Raw genomic sequence first — 16172 nt, forward strand, 5'->3', positions numbered from 1 at the left:
AACGCTTATCTCAGCACCTCCACCGCTACCACCCTTAAGGTATGGGACACGGTGACAAGAGCCTACAGGCTCACAACCTTTCCCTAGCCCTATACCCCAATCCACTATAACATGGCCTTTCCCCTGGGAGCTACCCCAGGTCCTTTTGATAGGTGGAGGGAGGGAGGCTGCTTGACGATCGCTGATCTATTCCATGGGGAACGTACGTACATTCGAAAATTGCTGTAGAGACTTTCATCTACCCCTCTCTCAGCGCTTTCATTATAATCAACTACTCCACTGGGTTACTCAACCTCATATGCGGGCGGCGGCCACCAGGGATCTTCAGCAGGGAGGGGTAGCGCAGGGTAGTATTTCCTCACTATACAGGTTGCTGGCATCGGAGCAGCATGCTTATACCCCCTGGCATCTGTCTTTCTGGGAGCAGGTTCTGGAGTCCCAGGTCGAGGAGGGTCTCTGGCACCATCTGTTTCAGGACATAGACAAATATAACTGCTCCATGGGAGCTAGAAAAGCACATTATAAAATTCTCTACAATTGGTACCTCTACCCAGAGAAACTTAAAAAACTGTATCCCCAGGTGTCTGACAGGTGTTGGCGGGGATGTGGGATGTTGGGAGATTTTAGGCACATCTGGTGGGACTGTACCGTTATTCGCCCATACTGGAACAAAATCCTGTCACATTTAAAAGAGATTTTGGGTTACCCTGTCCCGTCCTCACCGGCACATATTTTACTGGGCTTGCGCGCTCCAGAACTGCAACACCAAACACAGGGCGATCGTTCTACTATGTGGTTGGCACTAGGTGCAGCAAAGACAGTATTAGCGTCATATTTGAAAAAATACAAAAACGCCCCCAATAGCAGTGTGGTATACTAGTCTGTGGCGCGGGCTCGCTATGGAGCGATTATCTGATAAATTCCAGGAGAAGCTTTGATTACATTTGGGACCCTCTGGTGAGGTTCCTTTCCAGGCGCATACCGGTCACAGCCTGTAGCCTGCGCCTTAGGGATCTGCACCTTTTCCACGTGTAAGCATCAGCCCACGGGGAGGGACATTGGGGAAGGATTGGTGTTGTGGTGACACAGGTGCGTGTGATTCCTTTGCTTTTCTGCTATATCCTCAGACTTTGTACAACGAGCTGTGGGAGACAGGACACATAGGGGGTCATTCTGACCCCGGCGGTCTAAGACCGCCGGGGCCAGGGTCGGCGGGAGCACCGCCGACAGGCCGGCGGTGCCCCGCAGGGCATTCTGACCGCGGCGGTTCGGCCGCGGTCAGAAGAGGCAAACCGGCGGTCTCCCGCCGGTTTACCGCTGCCCTTAGAATCCCCCATGGCGGCGGAGCGTGCTCCGCCGCCATGGGGGATTCTGACACCCCCTACCGCCATCCTGTTCCTGGCGGTTCGCCCGCCAGGAACAGGATGGCGGTAGGGGGTGCCGCGGGGCCCCTGGGGGCCCCTGCCGTGCCCATGCCAATAGCATGGGCACGGCAGGGGCCCCCGTAAGAGGGCCCCGCAAAGTATTTCAGTGTCTGCTAAGCAGACAGTGAAATACGCGACGGGTGCAACTGCACCCGTCGCACCCCTGCAACTACGCCGGCTCAGAAGGCATTTCCTCTGGGCCGGCGGGCGCTCTTTTGGAGAGCGCCCGCCGGCCCAGAGGAAATGTCTGAATGGCCGCCGCGGTCTTTTGACCGCAGTGCGGTCATTCAGCGGCGGTACCTTGGCGGACGGCCTCCGCCGTCCGCCAAGGTCAGAATGACCGCCATAGTTTGGTTGTTAGTATTGTTGTTTTTTCTTTTTCTCTTTTTCTGCACGTGTTACCACATATTTATGCACTTCTGCACCTATTCCTGGTGGGAATGTTTGAGTTCTATGCTAGATGTAGTTCTAAACACTGTTGAGGATTGATATGATTAGAATTGGGGCAAAGGGGGGGGGGCGACACGCCTGGTATATGGCTCAAGGCTATTACTGATTTGAGTTGCTTGTTATTAAACGATAAATGTCAATAAAACCAGTTTAACAAAAAAAAAGTGTTGTGGAGTGGAACAGTGTTTCGTAGAGTGCAGTTCCCATAGAGTGGAGTGTTGTAGTGTGTTATAGAGTGAAGTAAGACTGTGTGGAATGGCATAGAGCAGGGGTTCCCAACCTGCGGTCTAGTGACCCCCAGAAATCAGCAAAGCCTCCAGAGGGGAGCCTCGACTGCTTAGAATATTAAACACTATTAACAGGTTAATAAAGTGTATATAAATAAAGTGCCTAAATGTACAATTGAAATTTTTTAAATCTACTGTTAATGTCAAGGAATTTGAAATTGGAGGCTAAAAATTAAATTAGTATCCTCAGATTGATTTGTGGGAGCAGTGCAGGTGCATTAACATAATATAGGATGGAGGATGTGTGGCTTCAGTTAAATTTAGAAAAGCCCATTGTTTGCACTTCTGTGTGATATAAAAAGTATTTTAATAGGATGAAAACACATCAGAACACTTTACTTGGTGATGTGCAAAGAATAAATGTTTTCTGAAACCCGATTTTCACAGATCTAAGCTGCAACTTAGTGGGAAGGTTGTTGGACATTTCATGGAAATTTTCTCTCTGTAAATGACAGTAATATATTTATTAAAAAAGAATGTTTAAACATAAGCATAGAAACACTCCTGCCCTGGTAGCAATGCTATTAGTAAACTAAGGGGCAAGTAATGGATCATATGTCCCCTATATGAGGGCTAGATTATTTTTATGCGTGGAGCAAACGTTTAGTCCATTTTATCAAACAAAGTTTTTTTGTACAGCAGAAATGCTGAACCCACATATTTGAAGGTACACTCATGTGAGAATGAAGAAAAAGGCGACTCTGTAAAGGAAAATATTTTCCTAGGGTCACATAACTGGGACCCAGTTACGGGTCAAATACATAACGGTCATGGTTGAGTAGATTATTCAAGTTACTCGACCTGCAGGTCTTTAACATTTTTATGATTTTTCGAGGCGTGGTTAATTACTGACATCTGTGATCACTTCCAAAATATCCCATAATCTGAAAATCCTTGATTTGAGGTACCAGTTCTATTGATAGTATACTATAGTAAGTTAGGAAGCTTGCATTTGGTCACTTGTAAACCTCTCATTACTTATTAAAATGGCTACACGCTTTGAAGGGATATCCAGATGTATTTCTCTTTTGTTTGCTTTTTATGTTCTTTAGTATCTGAGTTGATATCTTCATATAAGCTTCTAAATTATTTCTAGATTTCTCTTTGTTCAGTGAAGATGGAAAGTTAGCTTCAAAATCACTTGTTAAAGGCTCCAGAATCATTACATATTTTAGTTTAACATCTTCTATAATTGTATTTTTTAAATATCAAGCATTCATCAAATTGTTTATCAGTTGGAATATAGATATTTATTACAGTCATGTTTTTTATCATCCCCTGTTCATATTTTCTTGTAGTCCGTCTAAAATCCTTACTATGAAAATGTTTTCCTCATCTTAGATTGGTATTCCCCCTAGGGTCATTAAAGATGGTATCCACATCATTAATTTTCCACAAGATCTGCCACTATTTATCCTTTTTGCCTATATGCTAATTTTTATCTGATTAATAAATACATATTTTGACATCACCCACATTTCTTGCAAAAAGACAATTTTTGCATTGTCCAATTCCAATAGTTCGTCCAATCCTTTTTTATTCCGATTTATACCAGCCACGTTTCTTGAGACTATCTTCCAAAGCCTACTTCTAGAACTTGTATGGTTTCTTAGGGGGTATTTTGGATTAATGGTTTCTGCAGTCCACTTCCAATCTAATAGTAATTTGGTTTTCCTATAGAATCACCCTATCTTCACCAGTCTTTGTGATTATTATATTTTGGTTTGGTATAAATCTTTCATCAACTTTTTTTGACCATGACTGTGTCAAACACTGTATATTGTTTATCCCAGGTACTTTTAATATTTTCCTGAATACGCCATACGTCAAAGCCTATCTTCCTAATATCATCAACATTGTTTAAATATGTTCTCTTTTGTTTTTATTTGTTGAAAAGGAGCACCACCATTTTCATCTTTGATTCCACAAATTTGTGTTATATCACTACATCTTGTGTTTTCTAAATTAAAAAACAAATCCAAAATTGTTATTAACCTTGAGCGATTTAAGCTGCCACTTTTATTGTCAGGGAAAATCTTTTCAAAGTCCAGATCTTTTATATCTTGAATAATTACTCTGCTTGTTAATACTAAGCTTTTGTTGGTACCCCTATTATTGACTACTGTAAGACTGATACTTTTTCTTTATTTTTTTCTTTAATGTTTCTGTTTTAATTTTCCTGAAATTCTACTGTTTGTTGTGATCACCATTTGTTTTCCCATGTGGGGTAGCAGCCTATAAACTTGTTCTTGGTTCTTCAAATTTATATTCCTCTCTATTAAGTTCTTGAGGAATATTTTTTGGGGAAAAAGTATTGGTCTGTTGATAAGATTTGTTTATCCAGTTTCCCTTCATCCTCCTCATCTTTTGGTAGTCTTCTGGGGATCTAATTAAGCAAAATCCTTTTTCAGTGATCTTCCTACTCCTTTTATGTCTTTATTTTTCAAACATCTGTTTTTTACCTTTTTTTATTTTTACACTGTATGATGCTTTTTCTTACTTTCTTCAAGTGTACCATTGATCTATCCATGTCATCTTTGATTCCTTCCTAGCTTGGAGGATTTCCTGGATGTTCTGCATCAACTGCCAAATGTCCACTGCCACCAAGATTAATATACCTGTTGATTTATTTATTTATTTGGCATACCAGTAGCCTCACCAAAAATACATATATGCTCAGTTTGAGCTTCTTTATTATCTCTATTGATATTATGCTTTTCCTTCTTAAGGTCTGTGGTATTGTAGTTAGGTGATCCAGTTTGTGATCAGAGTCATTGGCAAATTTCTCCAACAGTTTTAAAATGGACTCCGGAAAACGCTATAAAAACATTATTATCATTGAAGATCCTAAAATTGGATTACTTACTAATGTGTTTATTTCATATTTATTCTTATCTTTCTCCATTACTACTGTTGGTAGGAGTTGCGTATGATCAAGACTACTATTATCAGTATGAGAAAGAAGGGAGCATCCGATATAGTGTAGTCCGTATAGTTAATGGTTATCAATTGGGCTGCTACACTTTTCTGATTTCAATACATCATAATTCTGAAATTGTTCCAATTCGTCTGTCAACAACGAATCTAAAGGCATGCAGCCATAAGTTCCTTGATTATTCGTCTATTCGGCTTCAAGAATCGGTTTATCACTAATTCAATTCTAATCGTTTACATCGACCATGACAATTATGTTTTTTCCACTTTACTTTTTAGTGGTGATTTCCTTGCCTGTCTAACCTTTACATCCGTTACCACCACTTCTTGGGCCATTTCTTCCCTTCCCCACTTGGCATTGTTCAACCACATCTGTGTGACCCTTTGTACCCCGAGCCAATTCATGCTCCCCTCCAGAACAATACATAGGGCCTGATTCCGACCCCGGCGGTCAAGGACCGCCGGGGCCGGGGTCGGCGGGAGCACCGCCAACAGGCTGGCGGTGCTCCACAGGGTATTCTGACCGCGGCGGTTCAGCCGCGGCCAGAAAGGGAAAACCGGCGGTCTCCCGCCGGTTTTCCGCTGCCCTGTAGAATCCTCCATGGAGGCGCAGCTTGCTGCGCTGCCATGGGGATTCTGACCCCCATACCGCCATCCTGTTCCTGGCGGCTTCGGCCGCCAGGAACAGGATGGCGGTATGGGGTGTCGTGGGGCCCCTGCAGTGCCCATGCCAATGGCATGGGCACTGCAGGGGCCCCCGTAAGAGGGCCCAACCCTGAATTTCAGTGTCTGCTTAGCAGACACGGAAATTTGTGACGGGTGCTACTGCACCCGTCGCACATTCTCCACTCCGCCGGCTCCATTCGGAGCCGGCATCCTCATGGAGGGGTGTTTCCCACTGGGCTGGCGGGCGGCCTGTTGGCGGTCGCCCGCCAGCCCAGTGGGAAACCCAGAATACCTGCGGCGGTCTTTTGACCGCGCAGCGGTATTCTGGCGGTTCCCTCCAGGCGGGCGGCTCCCGCCGCCCGCCGGGGTCAGAATGACCCCCATAATCTATTAAAAGGCTTCCATTCGCCTTCATTCAAGAATGTATGCTTTGACATCCAGAATGCCACACTGTACATGTGCTCCTTTCTGCACCAGTTGCGTTTCCAAACTATCTGTAGGGCATGTGAGTTAAAAAAAAAATTATTGTCAGATCTCCCAAGAACTCACTAGGTCATATGATTAGCTGCCATCTTGGCTGGAGTGAGTATAAATGCCACAGCCCAGCCATGAGGCCAATGCTTGCTTCTTTCTTCGATGAGAAGAGGACCTGTTCATCGTGCTGCTGCCTGGAAAAGAGAACAAACAAAGCAAAAATTAATGCAGACATTGATTGATCCCGAACACCACTGCTTCTGACAATAAACGAGTACAAAGTAGGTTAGAATACTAATCTTCCTCTGTTTTGTTTTAACAAGAAGCTCTGACACCAGAGACAATCCCAGACTACAGAAGATGCTGCGGAAGCTGCATTAGCTCTCCATCAACTGCCCAGACTAATACCTGGTCTGAATGAGGTGTGAGATTCCTTCTCAGGAGCTACACAACAGGTTGACTTGAATTGACTTGAACGGGCAGAGATGACTCCTCTGAGCTCAGCAGAATTTGCATGGTGGGGCTGTGGGTATCCTTTTAACATTACAATGTCACATTCTGCCTGACAGGCACATGTAATTCTTTGGCACACTTGAAACTGAGCAAACAAGATGCCAGGACAATCCTTGTGTATCCCCTGTCTGGGTGCTGTAGTACCCTGCTTTTTACCTATCATTTTATTGTCTCCTAGTTTGTTGTAATTACAGGCCAGCCTCAAACTGAACTTTAGTGTTAGGGCTGTTACTGGAGATTATACTAGTGCACTCCCCTTGACATCCACAACCCTCAAATCCTACGTTTCCTATGGCTGAAGACTTTTGCAATCTTGAAAATGCCCTGGTGCATCACATTTTGGGCCTGTTTGCAGGGAGGCAAACAGGAACTACTGAAAAAGTGTGTCAGGTTACTCCAGGTAGCTTTTACCCCATTAGTCAGGGAGTGCCCAGAAATTATCCCCTTTCACTAGCTAGTGCTGGGCATAATACCTTCTGGACCTACAGAAAGACAACAGAGGACTGGACTTGTTATCTGTGATGTGTGAAGAGTTTTAAAAGACTGGGCCTGCTCCCCCTTATACTTTTGACACGAAAGTGGAATTCATGGCTCAGCTGGCTGACCTGTATGGCTACAGGGACACAAAAGGCTGCAAGAGGCTTTTTTCCTGCAATTCCCAGCTGACCATTGGCAACTATAAATTTTCCTGGACTTTACTGGTGGCCTCTGCCCGACACCCTGAGAGTCTCTTTGGCTCCCACTCCCTCCTGAGATTCTAGGGAGCTTAGAAGTGTACTGCTGTGATTAAATGGGTACCAGGAAAAGGTTTGGACACTTTTGAAAATGTTTGCTTCAGAATCAAGGGGACCTACTGCAAGAAATACATGACCAGCAGTTTCACGGCATTGGATTGAATATCAGATATGTCCCCCTCAAAGGGTCCAGCATCTCTTACAACATGGCCAGTCTGCTTCTATTTTGGAACATATAAAGTTTTTCAAGCAAAACCTCCAAAGTCTTAGCAGAATCAACCTACAGCAGGTAACCTATTGTCAGTTAGTCTGTGGCTACAATTTCAGATTTATCCCGGGGGAAAAAAAATCTTTTTTGGGTTAGTTCTTCAAAACTTTTTTACTCCCAGACTTTCACCGGGACCAATCCATTTGGTGTATCTGAGGTTGGCCGCAATCAAGCCTGGTCAAATTGCTCCTACCTCCCAGTCTACCTCTTCCAGAGGCCATCATTGGGGCTGTGTGCTGTGTGGCACTATTGTCACTTAAACATTCATATTTCCAGTTCCCCTATTAGATTTTTGCTGTAATGGTCTTATTTTATTCATAAATTGTTGCTCTTTATTTTACATTTTTATTGCATTTTGTTTGGCTTTCTCTACAATGCATGCACTGCTTACTTGCTTCACACATTGCCTTTAATTTAAGCATGACTGCTTTGTGTCACGTTTTGAGGCCTGAGCACAGGATTGTTTTATTTAATTTGGGTGACATCTACTAGATGGCAGCCTTATCCTTTCAGAAATAAATTTGTGCACCTGAAATAATAATACACTTTCCTACAATACAGATTAGTGTTGGTTTATTTATTTGCGTCTACTCGCTGACTCCAGAGGATATACCCACTCTCTGGGGACCAGCATGTGGGTCTTTTTTAAACAGACGATGTTGGTGATGTGATGCAAAACCCTTTACCTACCCTATTTCCAGTTGGTGTTACTTGCCAGCAGGTTGTGTTTAAGGATGTAAGTGCCCAGATCCTCGTGGGAGGATGCTGTCTGCAGTGGAAGAGTCATATCTTCTGGCATAGTCCCTGTTAGTTATTACTATGTACAGGAAAGGTAAACAGACCAGTGGTCCACTAATCAACCAAAATGGAGATGTTGGAGAGGACTGGACGCTACTGCTGATGATTGTCCATTGTAATGTTCTTCAGTAGCAGTAGTAACTGCTCATGGTCTCACTCTCCTCCCTTCTCTCTTCGGTCTCCAGAGATCTGAGAGAGGTGTAAATTACCATGGGCGGTGCTCTGCCTCTGCAAGCCTCTGCCAACATGACTCTGCGAGGCTGTCAGCGCACTACCGGCTCTTCTCCTTTAGGGAGCAGAGAGCACATCTTTGAGCAGCGAGTTACAGGGAAGGTCCAGAGGGTAGTATGGGAGTGTGGCAGAAGGATAGGTAAGTAGTAATAATGGGTGAGAGGAGAGCAGTTCTCATGTGGTATGGGTGGGTGGCAGGACACCACGTAATTTAAAATATTGTGGCTAGGAAGAGGATGACAAAGCTGTGTTTTTGCATGCAGGTTGCAAAACACCAGGTAATTTAAAATACTTGGACAGGGGTAGGAAGGGCAGTGCTAAGGAGGTGGGTTTTGGTAGCAGGACAAAGGTCATTTTAAACTTTCTAGCAGAAGATGTGATGATAATGCCGGGAGTGCTATTTTTTTATGTTTCAAACAGCATCAGGTGAGTGGTCTTAGACCATGTTGTGCATAACTCATCTACCCCTACGCTACTGATCTAAGCGCATAAACAAGGGTTGGAAGGGCCATACATAGGTGGATAGGTGGATAACTGAATAGCATGCATGTCTTTAACCTCGGGGTTCTGACTAACGTTATAGACAGCTTGAGTTTTGCCGTTAGCCACCTATAACTCTGTATGTTTATGCATGTCTTCCATCCGAAGCCTCTGTTGTTTACACCATATTCTGAATCTGGTAATTCAGTGCTATGATGTAGCAATACTTAACAAAACTGTTTTAACAGCCTTCCATGCCAGGCTAGTAGGGCTCTCTGTGAGCCTGTCAGCCCAATGCTGGTAGTCTGCTTTAACTGAAAGCAAAAAGTACAGCTGCAGGAGGGGGGAAGGAAAGCAGGTGAGGGAATTGTATAGAGATGACAGGTAAGGTATTTATTACACATTTGAGTCAAGGAGGAGAGGCTGTGTAATGTATGATCCCCCATTATTTATATGGCCCTATGCAGCAGTTGAAAGCAGGGGAAGATGATTTTGGGTGTCATGAATAAATTAAAATTGAACATTCATTAGGAGTGATGACATTTATGGCAGTAATGTTTACTTTTGCATTGCTAGTGTTTGTTGCATGAAAGCAGGAATATGTCCACATGTTACCACACATTCTGGACTACAGCTGTTTTTAAGTGATATCTTAAGCTGCTTATCGTATGTTTATACAACAAAATATTTATTTTCATGCTACACATTCCCTATTCAACATGTCAGCAACTAATATGATCTCTTATGCAAGAGCAACAAACTTGGCTGTAAGCTTTTTTAAAGAAGTATATCTATGTATTAAAAGGAATAAAATGCCCACTGATGTCTATTAAAAGATTATTGCAAGGAACCTGAAAGCTCCTTGCTCCTATTTCCCCTTTGCTCCTCTCTATAGACGTGAAACTCCTTGGTTACTTTTATCATAGAGTAGATGGTACTTTCTCCCATATATAAAACATTGAAGTCTACAATATCTATACAAAATCATTCCTCACATTTTCCTATCGCAGTCTGGTTTTATCACAAGTTACATATAGTAAGAAAACAACAAAGTCATTTTACTGTAATAAGTCATTACAGTTGAATTGTAACATCAGTGTCCGCTGTCAGAGCCAGCACTCTCAGTTAACTGTAGGGACCCTGAGCAGAATGCTTGATTCCTAACTTACTATCCTAAATCAATCTTTTGCTGCTTATGGTAAATGTTTGTTCAAGGACTGAATTTAAATACGCTATTTATTTATCTGCATGTTACCAACATGTTGCAAAGGATAAACGTATTTGTGATTCTGGCTTACATGTAACTGCTTAGTTGTGTTAATTTCCAAGAAATTACAATCTGCACATTTTTATACATTATCTGCCATTTTTAGGTCCTGCCTAAGACAGCGCATGCGCTATTTCTTTTGAGACCTTTTGACACTGTATCCCACTCTATTCTGTTAGAGCACCTGGCAAGGAGTGGTATATGCTGTCCTGCCTTACATTGCCTTAAGTCTTTTCTATCTGACCATCACCAATCCCTTTACCTTCCACCTTCCACGTCTTATACCAAGTATCTCAGACATGGTGTCCTGCAATGATCAGCCCTAAGTCCTTCTCTAGTCAATGTTTACATGACCTCTCTTGCGAGCACTATTTAACCATTTGGTTTAAAGGTGGTGACCTATGCTAATCACTCCCAGCAATCTCCTTTAATGAGGCAAACTGTGAGCTGAATGGATGAAAAGAAGTTGCCTAAAACTTAAATTCAGATAAAACCAAAATACTTCTCTTCAGGTGTTCACCTTCTTAGTGGGCTAGTGCTTAGTGGCTCGCTGAGTTCGGGTCTGCTCCCACTCCAATAGATGAGGCGAGAAATATTGGTGTTAAATTTGATATGGATCTTTCTTTTCTCCCTTAAGTGAGGGCAGTTACAAGATCAGGTTTCACTCTCTTAAAAATCTTTTAAAAGATCCTCAGCATAATTCCAAGCTGTATCACAAAAATTGTTATACACTCTCTGATCACTTCTTGCCTGAATTATGCAAATATTTGAGATCTGGGCCTTATTGATTACTTACTGTGTTGCCTTCAAATGCTGTAGAATGCAGCCACAAGGCATACACTCAGGCTTCCGAGACATGAGTCTATCTCACCACATTTGAGGAATCTCCATTGACTCTTTGCTAACTTTTAGGGCACATCAAAACAGAGGCCCTATCTCTTTGAGAGATAGCGTTCATGCATATTATCTCTCTAAATCCTTGAGGCTTCTAATCAACTATTATTGCAAGTTCCCACACAGCATGATGTACATCTAGGTGGATGTTCCTTTTTCTTTCTGGCCTCTTAGCTGTGAAATACCTTTCAGTATGATATCTGTGCCTCCTCTAATGAACAGACTTTCAAAAAGCATCTAAAACTTTCTCAGTATTCAGCATCCTTGAATAACACCTTGTAGCTAATTTGACCAAGACATCTTTTTGGCAGCTTCTGGCAATATAAATGACTAATTCATTAATACATTCAGTCATTCATTTTTACCTTTCAGGAGACTTTGAGTTTGCCAAATGCTTATCATTGGTTGGTTTCATTATCACGTTTATTTGCTTGCTTCTTATTTGTCTTCTTCCGTAGGCTTCCTTCCTCTGCCTGTGTTTGTCCATCCCTTGGAGCGTGGATGTATTTCTGTGTTCTTCCACTGCTCTTTATTTCAGGTGCTACTTTTTCATTTTTGTTTAAGAAGTGTGTGTGTTTCAGCTGTGCTTCTTGTGTACTTAATTTTTATCTGTCTCCATTATGTACTTCTGTCCTCTCTGTGTTCCTCTCCAGTCCCTAATCTCTTCTCTGTGTGCTTGCCCCCAACCACCCTGTGTTGCCTGACTGCTTGCCTTAAGTGCCACCCATCCACCCTTTGTTGTCCGTCTGCTTGCCACTAGTCCCTCCTTCCCAACCTTCATTATTCCTTTGCTTGCTCCCAGCCTCTCCTGCCCACTCTCTGTTGGAAGTCTGCTTGTGTCCGCCCTTCCAATCCGCTCTCTATTTTCTGTGTGCTTGCCCTCAGCCCCTCCTGACCGCTCTCCATCATCCTTGTGCCTGCCCCATCCCTTCATGACCACCCTCTGTTGTCCCTCTGCTTGCCCCAGCCCATCTCACCCACTCCAACCCACTCCCAGTTATCTGTGTGCTTCCCCCTTCCCTTCCACCTGCCTTATCCCCCCACCAGCATCCTTCCCGCTGACCCTTCCTCTGTCTATGTTGCCTCTAGAGCAGACAGCTAACAAAAAAAGCTCTGACATGGCTAGTGCTAATATGCTTTTATTTAATTTTTTAAAATCATTAACACTAGTCGGTTCATGGCGCTTTCTCTATTACTTTTAGCCATTCTACATAGGAACCACGCAGCTGTACAGCATGCCTACAAAACATTGCCAAATCAATAGCTCTCAGCTTTGCCAATGCTTGTTTTGTTAGAAGGAACAAGAGAACAAAGGGTTAATGGGTGATTAGAGGGAGGGTAGGAATGTAAACATGTTTAATAAGGTATACAATGCCTGTATCATCTTGTAATATGTTTGCAGTATGTTAATGGCAAACCCACAACACTGGTATACTCCATTAATCTCTTTGTGGGAGACGGCGACACTCCATAGAGTTATCTGATACCAGGGGACCAAAGGTGGCGAGAAGCAGGATTGGCACAGATGGGGGACCTCTATGTAGATCAGGGGCCACCAGCCTTTTCTGTAGTAAGTGCTACTTCTGATCAGTGAAAATCATAGTGAGCTACTGAAGGCTTAACAACTTGCATATTGTTACCAGACGGTCAGCTTCATTGACTTTAAGCCTAATGTCCATAGAGACAGATACTGTGGTTTGCACAAAATACTTTGACTAGGGGCACTATGACAGGGCTGCCATGTGTGTCAGTGAGAGTGTTGTCTTTTGGGAATGTATGAACATGTGTGCATATGAATGGGATATATGTGTATGGGTAAGTGAGAGCCTGTGTTGTATGTACCTGTGGCACAGGACATACCGTTCACCTTATGTGGCACGGTTATCTTTGTGACACAAACGTACAGCCATGTTTTTTTAAATGGGAGAAATTTTAAATGCAGAAAAATATTCTGCAAAAATTTTGAAAATAGGGAACATTTTTCTGCACTTTAAGTTTTTTCCATTTGAAAAAGATGCTGTATTTTTCAGTTATACGTATGGCACAGTGTCTATTGGTCTCTGGGAGCTAGAGGCCTGCTGTTTGTAAATGTGACACTTTGAAATGTCAGAAAATTACAATCAAGAGTTAAGTTAATCATTAAGGTAGCTTTTCATTTGAATTTTCTCCCATTTAACACCATTCACAAACAAAATGTTGTCCTCACCCTCAAATATTGAGTTGGAAATTAGGAGTTAAATATCCCAGTGCTTCAGTTTTCACCTCTGTGTCCCAGCTGCAGCCTGAGTCATAAATCAGACTGAGCACTGCTCATTATCAGGCCTGCTATCTGCAACCTGATGATAGTAATGAAAAATAAACACAGCCTTCCCTTACATTTAAAAGTAAAGTGTGACCCTGTGCTCATTTAAAAATGAACTCAGGGCTACAAGCTATTCTACTGGTGTCTGGGAGCTACTGGTAGCTCACGATCGACTGGTTGGAGACACCTGATGTAGATGGTCTGATTCTCTCTTTTCAAGATCTTAGAGACTCCTATGATATCCCCGTAGATGACTTTTTGACATATCATGCTGTATACAGGGCAGTAGCATCACACTGGGGACATGGTCTGGCAGAACCTTCCACAGTCCCTTCACTCCACACAGTCCTCACACATGGAAATGCATGCATGCATGCTTATCGCAGCCCTCTGCACTGCTTTTTTATCTTACAACTGTCAGATGGATATTGGGCAGCCCGAGCGTTGGTCTCGTGATCTACACATGCCATTCTCAAATAATTAATGGGAGCAGTCCCTGAACCGGGTCCAATATGTATTGCGCAACCAACGTCTTTTCTTCACAAAATTTAGTTATGTGCCCTGATGAATTGCACACATGTTTCCGACTGCCTCCCCGACCTGTCTGAAATGCAGAACTGTGGATGTGTTTTTTTTTCATATGGTGTGGGAATGGCCGGTCCTGCCGCGCTCTTAGACAGACATAATAGCAGTGACCTTCACAATGGTTGTCACAGTGCTCCCGCTTACACTGGCGTCCTGCTTATTGGAATTACACACAAGAGCTAAAGGGGACAAATATCTACATAGATTTGTTGATTTGGCGTTTGTACTGTTTGAATGTTTAATTGCCATGTCCTGCAAATCACTGGCCTCCCCAAGAAGCTGTGCTGGCTCCGTATACTGTTCAAATGGGCACATGGAGAGGCAGATGCCCTAGCGGAAGCCTGCAGACAGGAAAGCAAAGGGACAGGAGCTATAATTTTGAACTTACATGTCCAGAATTTGGACCCGAGGGCCAGTCTCTGCCCTCTGTAAGGACCTTCCCTGCAATCTCTTCATCAGTTGTGGATACAGATTGACTTTTGAGGCTATGCAATGATGACACCTTGTTTATTTCACAGAGTGCCTTGTGGGTGAGTACAATGTGTTGACATATTTTTGTGGCTTCTCGGTAACAACAACACCCATAGCATACAGGCTTCCTTATTCATTGTGTATCCATGGCTCGTTTTGGATCTGTGTTTTTCTTTTTTTTTTGTTTCTCTTTGGTATGCTTATTTCATTTCCATAATTAAAATATAAAAATAAAACTTGCAATATGGTTGTAACAGGGAGTGTTGAGTACATTAGCCAACTTAAAATGTGCTGGTTGTTTAAAACATTTATGGTGCTTAAATGTGTTGCTCATAGATTTTGATTACTTTCAATGTGCAGATTATATTTTAGGAAATGTCGATTCAAATGTTGACGTAAATGACATTGCAAGGGCAGTAACTTTTAAAATTTTGTATTTCTTCATTCTAGATTTGTTTCTCAATCATCCAAAGAAGCATATGTGATCTCTCTTTATATAGATAATCCATTGCTGATTGGTGGGAAGAAATTTGACCTGCGCTTGTATGTGCTTGTCTCTACCTATCGTCCACTCAGATGTTACATGTAAGACCATTTTCAGTAACCTTCTGCATCCTTTTGAATTAATTCCCTTAAATACAGTCTTGTGTCTTGTTGATTGACTTTCTTCTTGTATAACATATATACTGCCAAGTATAATAAAAATGAACACCAGGGTTTGAGGTTACTCCAGTCACTGGAAAAAAAACACAGCTTCACAAATGAGCCTAATTTTAAATATGCTATTTTCTCTTCCGACTGTGCAGATTTCCTCTTTTTCAGATTAGTGTTTTAGTGGTAAGTCATGTGTTTTTGTGAATGATTATATGTTGCAGTATTGCAACATTGATCTGTTTAGTTTTATTTAGAACTATTTAGACTATTTAATGTTTATATAGAGAATGCTTCCATGGGAGGTGTCAGAAAATAATCTCAGTTCTGGAAGTTATCAGATGTTAGCAAACGTTCTCAAATTAAATGAAAATATATTTTTCTGATGGATACATCTACCTGCAGGTTCCTTACCTTATCCGGACTTCAAACTATCTGTACTGCCCTGGAAGCATAAGACTGGATGGTGTCTGTTCATCTGCAAGACACATATTTTCACATACTGATTCTGTGGTCGCACTTGAAGTACCTTTGTTTGATGGTAGGACCTGATCATTACCAGTGTACGTACCTTCCCTTCGGATTGACTTCTGCTCCAAGAGTCTCCAATAGTCTTCACACAGGTGATGGCAGTGGTGGCCGCACAGCTCAGACGTTCAGAAATCTCATGTTTCCCTATATGGGTGACTGGCTCTCAAGGCCAAATCTCCAGAGATGGTGTTGCAGCACCTGCTGTCAACCGT

At 42.6% G+C, this 16172-nt stretch overlaps 1 protein-coding gene across 4 annotated transcripts in view; it reads left to right on the plus strand.

Moving 5' to 3' along the window:
• Nucleotides 1–16172, plus strand: part of TTLL1 (TTL family tubulin polyglutamylase complex subunit L1) — a 219674-nt gene that overhangs the window by 111821 nt on the left and 91681 nt on the right. For all 4 annotated transcript variants that reach the window (XM_069228307.1, XM_069228305.1, XM_069228306.1 and 1 more), the window contains exon 5: nucleotides 15229–15363. In XM_069228307.1, coding sequence (XP_069084408.1) covers nucleotides 15229–15363 — 135 coding nt within the window. The remainder of the gene's footprint in view (nucleotides 1–15228; nucleotides 15364–16172) is intronic.

This window comes from Pleurodeles waltl, chromosome 4_1, assembly GCF_031143425.1.
Source record: "Pleurodeles waltl isolate 20211129_DDA chromosome 4_1, aPleWal1.hap1.20221129, whole genome shotgun sequence".
NCBI classification, from domain to species: Eukaryota; Metazoa; Chordata; class Amphibia; order Caudata; family Salamandridae; genus Pleurodeles; species Pleurodeles waltl.